The 13,849-nt window shown below is 36.8% G+C and overlaps 1 protein-coding gene across 1 annotated transcript; it reads left to right on the top strand.

Moving 5' to 3' along the window:
* Positions 1–22: 22 nt before the first annotated feature.
* Positions 23–12,700, top strand: LOC124542151 (zinc finger protein 431-like). The gene is made up of 13 exons (XM_047120088.1): positions 23–325; positions 875–1,015; positions 1,509–1,764; positions 2,622–2,754; positions 3,318–3,446; positions 4,079–4,196; positions 4,772–4,984; positions 6,338–6,474; positions 8,087–8,197; positions 8,814–9,017; positions 10,772–10,883; positions 11,509–11,616; positions 12,337–12,700. The coding sequence occupies exons 1-13, from the start codon at positions 185–187 to the stop codon at positions 12,514–12,516; spliced, it is 1,983 nt and encodes a 660-aa protein (XP_046976044.1). The 5' UTR covers positions 23–184; the 3' UTR covers positions 12,517–12,700.
* The last annotated feature ends 1,149 nt before the right edge of the window (positions 12,701–13,849 follow it).

The following is a 13,849-nucleotide window of genomic DNA, read 5'->3' on the forward strand; positions in this document are numbered from 1 at the left end:
TAAAAAGTATTATGCATTTTTATTCTTGCATATCCGGGTAAGGCGGCCATTTTGTGGTGTCGTTGTGGCATTAAAATATTCCTCTCCCAATTTCGTCTATTTTACATGGGAGTATTACTTTTTGTTTTGATTGATAGATATACAACTTGAGTTGATTTGATGAAACTTTTTTAATTATTTTAAAATGGAGCAAGATGTTGATACTGGTTATAGAACTTTTTGCTGTACCTGCTTAAGTTCTGATAGAAATGTTATATCCATAAATGGACTTACGCAAATCTATCAAGTTTTCAGATTAATAATGTACGATTACGCGGGTGACCGGGTGAGTTTTAAAAGTTTTAACAAACTTATTATATATTTAGTGAAAATATTACATAAACAATTACGTAAATATGTAATATATGTCTTTTTTGAAATAATTAAGTATGTCAATCAAAAATTATACTTAGTTTTTTCAATAAATACAAAATCATAATAAAAACCTTACAAATTTTGGATTATAGCTAGAATATGAGATATCTCGTTTTAAATCAGCTAATTTATTCAATTTTCCACTTAAAAACTATTAAAATAACAAACAAAATTTATTTTTGATTGTAAACATACAACAAAAAAAATCAAAACAATGTATGTTATAATATTATTAATCTATATATTAGTAATCTTATAGAAATTTCTTTTTTATAATTAATTGCCTCTCCTAACATAAACTTATATACTAGTTTCACAAATATATATACATAATTATTGATTTTGTAATAAAATCGTAAAATCGAAACAAAAATAAATAGATTTTTTGATTAAAAAAGTTTATAAAGCTGTTAACTAGTAGTTGGGTAAATACGTATAATTTTTAATTTTATAATTCCAGTATGGTGATTCAATAATAGAGTTGGACCAGCTTGTCTGCTGGGAGTGTCTCGCACTCATGAAGAAAATAGCACGGTTTAAAAGACAAGTTCATAACGCACAAGAACATTTACGAGTCCTGGCTATGAGCCACTCTCAAGAGGTATTATTATGTTATATTTAAGTATCTTGCCGAGATAGCCAAGTGAAACAAGCACTCTTACACCTTAACCGATGATTGCAGATTTAAACTGAGGCACCGGTGAATTATCTTGTGCTAAATCTGTGTTTTCTAATTCATCTCATGCTTGGTGGTGAAGGGAAACATAATGAGGAAACCTGCCTGTGTCTAGTTTCAATAAAAATCTGCTACATGGGTATCGACCGATCAGCATTAGAGCACCATAGTGGTATAAGCTCCAGACTTCCTTAAATGGATGAAGGGATATTTCCAGTACATCCGAAGAAACTGTAACAACATTAAAAATATACTTCAAATTTTTTCAATTCAAGAAATCGACCAATAATATTTTGTCAATTTAATATTGAAGTGGTTTGTTTGTCTTATCTGTTGTTGAAATATGTTACAGATGTCTCAGCATAAGCTGTTAACACTTTTGAAATATAACAAAAATGTTTTTATCTCTTTATTTCAGACAATGGACCACACGTACATGTCTCAGTCGTTATCATCGCTCGAATGTGTTATAAAGACGGATTACGATAGAGTTTTTGTCAATTATACGAATGACATACAAGAAACTATTATAGATGATAAGGAAATACGTACAGATTGGCCGCAACACTACATAGCGATTAGTACCGCACAAAATGTCAAGAATGAAAGCTATGATGTTGCCCAGGCCTTACGAGATCACATAACATTGGGTATCGACAATCAAGTTATGGGAGGTAATATTGAACTCCTACTATGATAAATCTGAAACTTTTGAGAATAAATGAATGTTAGTCTTTCAAACAATAATACTGCATAGATTTTATTGAAAATTTACAATAATATAGCTTCAATTAGAGTAATACATAGGCTATAAAATCATTGCGATTTTTTTATTTACATTCTATATTACCTGGTGTATATCTTTTAAGCTTTATTAAATTTCTCACTGCCGATAATACTTTTCATACTTAAACTTTGGTGTTTGCATAAGAGTTTAATATAGAAATTATCCCTAAAAGGGTGAAATTTAATATAGAAGTGTAACTGATCGTCATTAAGTATAATAATTGTAGGTGGTTGTGTGGCGAGGCTATCATCTATAATATATATAAAATGAGAAAGTGTTTTAGTACTCTACCTTCTCTGGTTTTCAGCTGCTTTATTTCTGTTTTGTATAGACGAGCTTTAGTTGTAAAATTACAAAAATTATCTATATTTATCATTATAAACATGAAAGTTACTCCGTTAGTCAATCACCCTTTCAAGATCAAACCACTGAACCGAATTTGATGAAATTTAGATTGAAACCGGCATGAAACCCAGTAGTTACTAGTTATTTGACGACCTCCATGGTCGAGTGGTGTGTACACCGGTTTTCATGGGTACGCCACTCCGAGCTCCCGGGTTCGATTCCTGACCGAGTCGATGTAGATTACCATTAGTTTTCTATGTCGTCTCGGGTCTGGGTGTTTGTACCGTCGTTACTTCTGATTTTCCATAACACAAGTGCTTCAGCTACTTTCATTGGGATCAGAGTAATGTATGTGATGTTGTCTTATATTTATTTATTTGTTATGTTATTTGATTTCAGTACCAGAAATAGTATTAGAAAACCCAGTAACGGGTGTGATGTCTCATATAGTAGTTGGTACCGATGGCATGGTCACGAGCGATACATTCACAGCTCAAGCCGTTAAGGGTGAATTACCGGAGCTTATTATAGAGTAAGTATTGAAAACCTTTTCAAATATAAAGAAAAGATTTGATTTAATTAGGATAGGTTTGTTTGGTGGTAAGGCTTTGTGTGAAGCCGTCTTGTTAAGGAATACTCAGTATTGTTGTGTTCCGGTTTGAAGGGAGAGTGAGCGGTAACTACAGGCACAAGGGATGTAACATCTTAGTTCACAAATATTTATTACCGGACCAGACCATACAGTATTAGTAAGGCAATGTTTTCTTATCAATCTAGAGTTAGTAAAATTACAAAATTTAACAACAAAAATATTACATATTTATTATACAAATTTTGAAATACAATACATTAATAATTTTAAAATAACAGAATAATTAAATGTCTGGAAGGGATGGCTAATTAGCCATAAGTCCGTCCATTTCACAAAATTGTTATCAACTTTTATTTTTCTAATTTTTGTTTTATTTTTTCCTGTATTTAACCTTAACCTATTTTTAGTTTTGTTTGTAGTGTACCATAAAGTATACATCATTCATAAAATATTACATTATTTTTAACATTATAATAATATAAATCCTTAATATTTAATTCCAGCCCGACAACAACAGCAGACACGGTAATAATAAGCCAAAAACCGAAGCTGTCTAAATTCAATGCTCACAAGGATCTCAAATCTGGTTACATAACGGAGTACATGTCAGAGGCAGACATGCTAGCTATCAGGTGAGAATCTGAAAAATAGTAAAGTAACAGCCCGTAAATTTGCCACTGCTGGGATAAGGCCTCTTCCATTAAGGAGAGGGTTTGGAACATATTCCACCACGCTGTTCCGATGCGGGTTGGTGGTATGCACATGTGGCTGAATTTCGATGAAATTAGACACATGTACCATCATCACGATGTTTCCCTATACCGAGCACGAGATGAATTATAAAAACAAATTAAACACATATATATTGGTGCTTACCTGGGTTTGAACTCGAAAACATCGGTTAAGATGCACACGTTCCAACCACGCGGCCATCTCAGCTCTCTCAGAGATTCTGATAAATAACTCAATACAAAGCTGATACCTTGGTTGGCTAGGTTTATTTAATTACTGTTATTTTGAATTTAGTAAAAGCTTACTCTAATCATTACACAGTATAAAACAAAGTTGCTTACCGCTATGGATGCTTAGATCTTTGAAATCACGCAACGGATTTTGATGCGGTTTCTTTTAATAGATAGAGTGATTCGAGAGGAAAGTTTTTGTATATAATACATGGACAATATAGTAAAGAATTCACTGATAATTTTAGAAGTATTTAATGTGTATCTTAGAGTACATTTTGATTTGATTTTTTTTATTTCAGAGAGGAATTAAAGCAAAAGGTCCAGTACACGAGCACGGCTTACAAATGCGAACTCTGTATTATAGGATTTTACACACAGCAACAGGTTGAAGATCATTTCATAGCGATGCACAGAGAGGTGAATATTAGTTGATATTAACTGTGTGGGCTTGTGCGTGTTCGATTTTGACAATAATGTTGTTGTAGCGCAAGTCAGCTTTCTGCCAGTGAAAGTCCCATCAAAATCGGTACAGCCGTTCCAGAGATTAGACTGCACAAATAGAAAGATGGATATTAATTGTAAATAATGATGTTATTGGTGTATGTACCGTGTATACATACATATGCATTGAGTATAAAAGGGCTGTTTTAATATTACAAAAAGACACTCCAATTTTATTATATGTAATAATTACTTTAAATTTTTATAATCTTCATCAACAAAAACTAAATAAAACAACATAATATTTTCTATATACTCTTTCAAACAAGCGCCAAAAAGTAAACTCAAGTCTGTGTGACAGGTCGATATATTTTTTTTATAAATTACGCTACAAGGTATTAATGCATACGGCGCCATTTTTTTTCTATTTTGTTTTATTATAAATATCTGATGAGTGGGTGGTACCTACCCAGGCTGGCTTGCACAAAGCCAAGTGACCTGTGTTTGTCTGTGATCTGTTTTTTTTTAATTTTTTTTTTTTTTAATCACAGAAACCGGGTCACGTGACGTGTAAAGTCTGCTACGTGTACGTTCAAGAGTCGAAGCTGGACGAGCACACACACAGCCATTACCTGCGCTACGTGTGCAAGTTGTGCAACAAGGCGGAGACGAGCGTCAAACTCATTACCCTCCACGTGCGAGCGCACATGGTCAAACCGACTCCGAACGCAGTTATACAGATCGGGGACGACTTTGAAGGAAAGGTGTGTAACGACAGCCTGTAAATTGCCCACTGCTGGGCTAGATTTGATTGGACATGTGCAGGTTTCCTCGCGATGTTTTCGAGTAAAAGTTGAAAAAATTTCTAGTACATATTTGCTGAAAAATATCATATTAAAAATTGCATGTTTAAATAGCGCGCAACGCTACTTGGACAGTATGGCGCTGCAATGGGGTCGGTGACGTCACTTTGCTGTATTTTAATCTGTGGTACATGTAGTAGAAAAGCAAGATTTACAAGAAAGTGACATCATCAGAGTCGAGATGGCCCAATGGTTAGAACGCGCGCATCTTAACCGATGATTGCGGGTTCACACGCAAGTGCCGCTGATTCATGTGCTTAATTTGTGTTTATAATTCGTCTCGTGCTCAGCGGTGAAGGAAAACATGGTGAGGATGTAGCATGTGTCTAATTTCATCGAAATTCCGCCACATGTGCATTCCACCAACCCGCATTGGAACAGCGTGTCGGAATATGTTCCAAGCCCTCTCCGTAATGGAAGAGGAGGCCTTATATCAGCAGTGGGAAATTTACAGGCTATTACTTGTACTTTTTTTTTACATTTTGACCCTTATGACATATTGTATATTAGACAGCTCTAATAGTAACGACTACAGATTTGAAATCTGGCAAGTAAGTTCCTTATAGGGTGTAGATATAGTCTAAGCATGGATTTTATAGAAATCGACCCCTAAGGGTGTAAAATGGGGGTTGGAATTTTAGATAAATTCCACACGGGTAAAGTCGCAGATACAGCTATTCCTACGATTCTACTTATAATATAAATGTGAAAGTTTGTGAGGATGATTGTATGTTTGTCTTTCACGAAATAACTACTGAACATATTTGGATGAATTTTTTACAGTAATATGGTTATACATCGGAATATATAAACAACAATTAGTAGTAGTTCAGATTCTATTCAATACTAGTAGTTCAGATTTTTGTATCGTACAGTTTTTTCGTTTTTTTCGTTTGTATAGTATATGTAGATTTTTCGTATTTTTTTTTTTTTTAATTAAGTAAGGTCTCTGTTATTTAAGGTGATTGTTCTTTTTCCCTATATTTTGTTTTCTCTTTATTGTTTTACATTAGATTTATATTTTACATAGTCTAACTGATTTTAAGTATTTTAAGCACATAGTCTATAAGTTTTTAAATAAGCATGCAGTGTTTGTCTATAATTAGTTGTACAATTGCGTTTGATATTTTGTTATTTTAATTGTACCTATAGTAAGTTTTATATTGTAACAACTGTTGATAAACCTAAATAAATAAATAAAAATAAAAACAATAGTCTACATGAATAGAATATAAATAGTTTGTATATTTACAGGTGCGTAAGAAAAAAAAGGATCCCGAGAAAGTTAAGGATGAGGGCAAAGCGCCCCCCACGCCGGGAGACCTCAGAAAGCTACTCTCTAAGACCACCATTGTGGGCTACAAGTGTCTGGAGTGCGACATGTTCTTTAAGTAAGTATTAAATAAATAAATATGAGACAACATCACATACATTACTCTGATCCCAATGTAAGTAGCTAAACTTGTGTTATGGAAATCAGAAGAAACGGCACCACAAACACCCAGACCCAAGACAACATAGAAAACTAATGGTAATCTACATCGGCCGGGAATCGAACCCGGGACCTCAGAGTGGCGTACCCATGAAAACCGGTGTACACACTCGACCATGGAGGTCGTCAAAGTATTACTTCTTATAAATAGATAATAAATATGAGGAAACATCACACACATTTTCTTGGCGGTAGGGCTTTGTGCAAGCCCGTCTGGGTAGGTACCACCCACTCATCAGTTATTCTACCGCCAAACAACAGTACTCAGTATTGTTGCGTTCCGGTTTGAAGGGTGAGACAGTGTAACTACAGGCACAAGGGATAACATCTTAGTTCCCAAGTTAGGCGCATTGATGTAAGGAATGGTTAATATTTCTTACAGCGTCATTGTCTATGGGTGATGGTGACTTACCATCAGGTGGCCCATATGCTCGTCCGCCAATTTATAACATGAAAAAGAATAACATTACTCTGATCCCAATGTAAGTAGCTAAAGCACTTGTGTTGTGAATAAATAAAAATTTAAAAAAAAGAAAAACCGATTTCAATCAAAACACTATTTTAAAACAAATAAATATGCACTGAAAAAGTAATAAAAATGATTACAAATTATACACATTATCATGTGTCAAACGATAATAGTAGCATATGTATTTTCTTGTAGTATCTTATATATATATTGGTTGCTAGCTCCAATATTTAATTTCAGTTCAATCAGTCGTAAATCTAAGTAGATTTATATAAACTTTCATCCCCTGTTTTATCCCCTTTTAAAATTTATCAAAATCTACATCAATGAAATCAAAACAAAATTTTTCATAGGTTTGGAAATTTCTAAAAATAAGTAATAAGTTTTTTATTTATAGAAATGTTATATGTAAATGTTATATGCTAAGATAGGTAAATGATAGTACCAATCTGTCTGTCTGTCTATGCTGTGCTAAGATCTGCTCATCCTCAGAAAAGATTACAGACTCACCCCCCTTTTTTTCTCGTTGGAAAAACGCATTACTCTATTCCAGCCACGTGATGGAAAGTGGGGGGGGGGTGGTACTGCCCGGAGCCCTGGACGCCGGGCTTACCCACTAAAAAACCACCGGTACCCTCTCCGTCTTTCGATGGGCCACACGTTATCACTTACGCATGCTACCGTGACGAGACCAAAATGCTTGCTCAACAATGTTCTACTGTAACTCTAAATAAAATGAGAAATTTTAATGTAAATAACTAACCACTAGGCTCAATGCTAAGCGTGATAATAATTCATATAAATATATGTCCCGGCTCATATATTTAAATATATATCGGCGGTGAAGGAAAACATCGTGAGGATGCATGTGTCTAATTTCATAGAAACTCTGCCTCATGTGTATTCCAGCATTGGAACAACGTTGATATGTTCCAAAACTTCTCCTCAAAGGGAGAGGATGCCTTAGCCCAGCAATGGGCAATTTACAGGCTGTTGTCTTTAATGTAAACATATGTATGACTAATTAAATGTTTGTTTACAGAAATTCCCGCGCTCGAAAGAATCACGTGGCTCGTTTCCACAGGGAGGGCCTCCAGTGCGATCACTGTAAGAAGCGTTTCGTCAACAGGACCACACTCACCACGCACTTGAGGTATTAACTAGCGACCCGCCGCGGCTTCGCACGGGCAATGCTGCTATAATAATATATGATGGTAAGTGGTCACCATCACCCATAGACAATGACGCTGTAAGAAATATTAACTATTCCTCACATCGTCAATGCGCTACTAACCTTGGGAACTAAGATGTTATGTCCCTTGTGCCTGTAGTTACAGCTCACTCACCCTTCAAACCGGAACACAACAATACTGCGTACTGTTGTTTGGCGGTAGAATATCTGATGAGTGGGTGGTACCTACCCAGGCGGGCTTGTACGAAGCCCTACCACCAAGTAAATAATAATAAATGTATATTTCATCAAGGCCTCGTTTGAAGGCACCAAGGTTATAAGAGAACACGTGTACTGGTGGATAGTCTTATCCATCTAATACACACCTTCACACACACACACGCACGCACGCACACAGGCACACTCACACACACACACGCACCTTTACACAGCTTTTAGGAGACGTTAATCATCATTGTTTTGTTTTGTTGTTATTTTTTTTAATTTTTATTCTTTTTATTGTGTATCGTGTCCTAATAATAAACATTTCTTTCTTTCTAATCCATCCATAGTGAAATAAACATGTATCATTTTCCAGGTTGCACGAGGGTCCGCTGCCGAGAGAGGAGTGTCCGATATGCCACAAGATGGTCCGGACGATACAGATAAAGTACCACATCCAACGTCACCAGAACACAAGCCGCTACGAGTGCAAGGACTGCAGCAAGGTCTTCAGCCACCTGGCGACCTACCAGGCTCACCTCAAGTACTCCCGCCCCCACGCTTCCGACCAGATATTCAAGTTAGTGGGCTTTTTTAATCAACAGCCTGTAAATTCCCACTGCTGGGCTAAAGGCCTCCTCTCCCTTTGAGGAGAAGGTTTGGAACATATTCGATCACGCTGTTCCAATGCGGGTTGGTGGAATACAAATGTGGCAGAATTTCGTTGAAATTCGTCACATGCAGGTTTCCTCACGATGTTTTCCTTCACCTCGCTCACTCACGCTCGAGATGAATTACAAACACAAATTAAGCACATATATATAGCAGTGCTTGCCTGGATTTGATTTCGCAATCAAATCCCAAAGAACCCGCAATCATCGGTTAAGATGCACGCGTTCTAACCACTGGGCCATCTCGACTCAAACATAATAGGTATATCTATAGTCAATTACTTCTTGATTGAACAGCTGAACCGGTTTCGATGAAAATTAGTTATGGATATAGTTTGACTACTGGGGAAGGGCTACTTTTGAATCCACCCCTTGAGGGAGTAATATTGACTAGTAATTAATATATATTATATGATTTTACCTTTGGTCTGTATGTTGGGGATAATTTTCATTGTTAACATCATAATCATAATCCATGTCAGTCCTGTAATAGAAAACAGATCTTAACCAATGATTGCGAAATCAAATCCAGGCAAGCACCACTATATATATGTGCTTAATTTGTGTTTATAATTCATCTCGTGCTCAGCGGTGAAGGAAAACATCGTGAGGAAAGCATGTGTCTAATTTCATTGAAATTCTGCCACATGTGCATTCCACCAACCCGCATTGGATTCGTGGTGGAATATGTTCCAAACCCTCTCCTTAATGGAAGAGGAGGCCTTATCTCAGCAGTGGGAAATGTACAGGCTGTTACTTCACTTTTAACTAATAATCGACTACAATTTCAATTTTCGTACTAACAAAACATCGGCTAAAAATCAATTATCGAACGTTTTGGTATAATATAAAATTCCCCTCGTTTTCCCCGCACAGTGACAATGCCCACACCAATCTTTGATATGAGTGAGCCAGTGTAACTACAGGCACAAGGGACATAACATTAGTTCCCAAAGTTGGTGGCGCATTGACGATGTAAGGAATAGTTAATATTTCTTACAGCGTCATTGTCTATGGATGATGGTGACCACTTACCATCGGGTGGCCCATTTGCTCGTTCGCTAACCTATACCATAAAAAAAATCCCCGATCGACTTGCTATTCCCCGCATTTTGGGGAATTCCCCACACGTTGGCAACACTGGTTATGGTTTTACAAGAGTAAAAGTATCACAAACACTTTGACACAAGACAATATAGATGACTAATGATCGTTTTTTCTACATCGACTCGGTTGTTAGTAAAGCTTTAATAATCAAAATATACTTTATTCAAGTAGGTTTTATCGTCATTTTACAATTAAGTGAAGCTACCACCGTTTCGCTTAGCTGATTCTACCGAGAAGAACCGGCATGAAACTCAGTAGTTACTAGTTATTTGTCGACCTCCGAGGTCCCAAGTGGATGTAGAAAAAGTTCATTAGTTGTCTGTGTCGTCTCGGGTCTGGGTGTTTGTGCCGTCGTTACTTCTGATCTTCCACAACACAAGTGCGTTAGCTTACATTGGGATCAGAGTAACGTATGTGATGTCCAATATTGTCCAATACTTTATTCGAGTAGGCTTTTTCACACTTTCGAATCGTCATTTAACAATTAAGTGAAGCTACCACCGGTTCGGAACGGCAAGAAACTCAGTAGTTACTCGTTTTTTTATTTTTTCCACAGATTTCCATGTCCCATGTGCAATAAAGGCTACCCCACAAAGCAAGCGATGCAGGATCACTTTAATTATCAGCATCTCGGCAAGACTTCCCACAAATGTCCCATATGTGATAAGGTCAGTGCCATTATCGCAACACAGTATAAAACAAAGTCGCTTAATGCTGTCTGCTCTGTGCATGCTTAGATCTTTATTATGTAACGGATTTTGATGCGGTTTTTGACTATAGATAGAGTGATTTTAATACATGCAACTACAACTGTAAATTTCTCACTGCTCGACTAAGGCGAGGAGGAGAAGTTCAGGAACGTATTTCACTGAGTTGTTCCAATGCGTGTTGGTGGAAAACACATGTGGCAGAATTTCTATAAAATTAGACACATGCAGGTTTCCTCACGATGTTTTCCGTGACCGTTGAGCACGAGATGAATTATAAAGACAAATTAAGCACATGAATCAGCGGTGCTTGCCTGGGTTTGAACCCGCAGTCATCGGTTGAGATGCACGCGTTATAACCACGCTACCATCTTTTCCTTTCTTCGGTTTTCCTTCACCGAGCACGAGATGAATTATAAGCACAGATTAAGCACATTAACCCGCAATCATCAGTTAATATGTACGCGTTCTAACCCCGAGACCAACTCGAGTCGTTTGAAAAATATATAAATATTAAACGATAATACACTTTTATATAAGTCGGCCTTACTCAATAGATGTATGAAATTTAACTCCAATGTTACAGCCGATAGCGTCCCACAAGAACGTCGAAAGGCACATGATGAGGGTCCACGGCGAAAAGAAGGTGAAACCGAGGAACCACGTCTGCCAGCAGTGCGGGAAGGGTTTCACTGTGAGTACTGTGTACACTTTGAGTGACATAGCGCAACAGGCTATTTGACTAGTTTTTAAAATCCATTTTATATTATTTAGTAGAGGTTAAGGAACACAGTAAAAGTTAATTTCTTTATTTCTAGTACATATTTGCCGAAAAATATCATATTAAAAATTCCATATTTAAATAGCGCTATAATGGGGTCGGTGACGTCACTTTGCTGTAATTTAATCTGTGATACATATTTTTGAAAAAATTAAGTATTATTTTCCACTTTCGTTAGTAAGTAACCATTTATAAACTCATAATATGCACTGATTACGATAATTCACAATTTATTTTTCGCATTGTCAAATAACCTATTGGAGTGAGATTGGCGATATCCCCACCCCCTAAAAAAAGACTTCAAATGTCAAATTTTCGTAATCCATACTTCACCATCTTTGATGAGGCGCCCCCCAACATCACATACATTACTGTGACCCCAATGTGAGTAGCTAACGCACTTGTGTTGTGGAAGATCAGAAGTAATGACGGCACAAACACCCAGACCCGAGACGACATAGAAAATTAATGAATTTTCTACATCGATTCGGCCGGGAATCGAACTCCCGTAGTAACTTGGAGTACTCGACCACTGAGGTCGTCAAACAAACATTTAGGTGGTCACCACTTAAGATTAGCGTGAAAAAAGTTGTTTTGACATTGATATGTAACTATTTATGTACAATTTCACAGGACAGAAAAGCTCTGACGCAACACGAGGTAATCCACTCTGGCGAGCGTCCCCTCTCCTGCGACATCTGCCAGCAGACCTTCAAGCAGAAAGCCTCCCTCTACACGCACAGGAAACGCGTGCACAAAGTGTTTCCGGCCAAGCGGGTCGTCGAATTCATGGACAATAAGAGCGATGTATAGACAATGGGATACTTTTTTTGGAATAAAATTGTCGATGAAATAACTTTCAAGGTTATATAGTGAGGGAGTCAAGATGGCTGGTTCACATCACTACTATATATATGTGCTTAATTTGTGTTTATAATTCATCTCGTGTTCGGTGAAGGAAAACATTGTGGGTACATGTGTCTGATTTCATAGAAATTCTGACACATGTGTATTGCACCAATTGGACAGCGTGTTGGAATGTGTTCCAAAACTTCTCCTCAAAGTAAATAATTATAAATGAATAAATATGAGACAACATCACATATATTACTCTGACCAATGTAAGTAGCTACAGCACTTGTGTTATGGGAATCAGAAGTAACGACGGCACAAACACCCAGACCCGAGACGACATAGAAAACTAATGGTAATCTACATCGACTCGGCCGTACAAACCCAGGACCTCGGAGTGGCGTACCCATGAAAACCGGTGTACACACCACTCGACCATGGAGGTTGTCATAATCGTCAAAGTGAGAGGAGGCTATATAGCCCAGCAGTGGGAAATTGACAAGCTGTGTTTTTGCTTATAGCTTATATATATAAGCTTATGTTTCCTTCTCCCATCTCGGGTCGTTTCAAGGTCACAGTTGTCAAATTTCCTGTCATTGGAATACACTTGATTGGTTTTTATTTCGATGGTGATAGTCGGTTTTGAGTTAAGAATGGGGGGGAAAGGGGTGACCAGATAAGACAGTCTCAAATGGTTCCGTATAAAGGACTATTCGTATTTCGCTTAACGCGTTCGCTGCGGTACGGGGCGTTAAAGACCTCGTATGAAAATTGTCAAAATACCGGTACGAGGCTTGTTAGACCCCGTAACGTAACCGTAAGGTCAAATAAACCTCGTATTAAATTATACCATAGCATTGCATCATACAAATATAATAACTTTCCTATAGTATATAACACGATAGAGAAATCCATGTTCTTACATAAGAGGCGTTTTAGACCTCGCTCCGCAACGAACGTGTTAAAGTAACTTGACGTTATATTTATTGGTGTTAGTTTTATTTCAAATAGCCTTAGTGTCACGTCAGTTAAAAATATGCCCTAAAGCCAGGAAACGGCGTTCCGTTATGTAATTAAAATATTATTGTAACTGGCAACTTTTTACATGTAAAAATAATGTATAGAAATTGAAAATGTATTATAAAAATAATGTTAATATATTTTAAGTAATAAACAACTTTTTATACGATTTGTTGTTGTTTTTTTTTATGGCACTTATTTTCCGTTTGGGAATTTGTCTGCTTCTAAGTTTTCCAGCGAGAATTTTTCGTGTAACAATTTGACCACTTATAAC

This window comes from Vanessa cardui, chromosome 30 (genome assembly GCF_905220365.1).
Source record: "Vanessa cardui chromosome 30, ilVanCard2.1, whole genome shotgun sequence".
In the NCBI taxonomy this organism is placed as follows: Eukaryota; Metazoa; Arthropoda; class Insecta; order Lepidoptera; family Nymphalidae; genus Vanessa; species Vanessa cardui.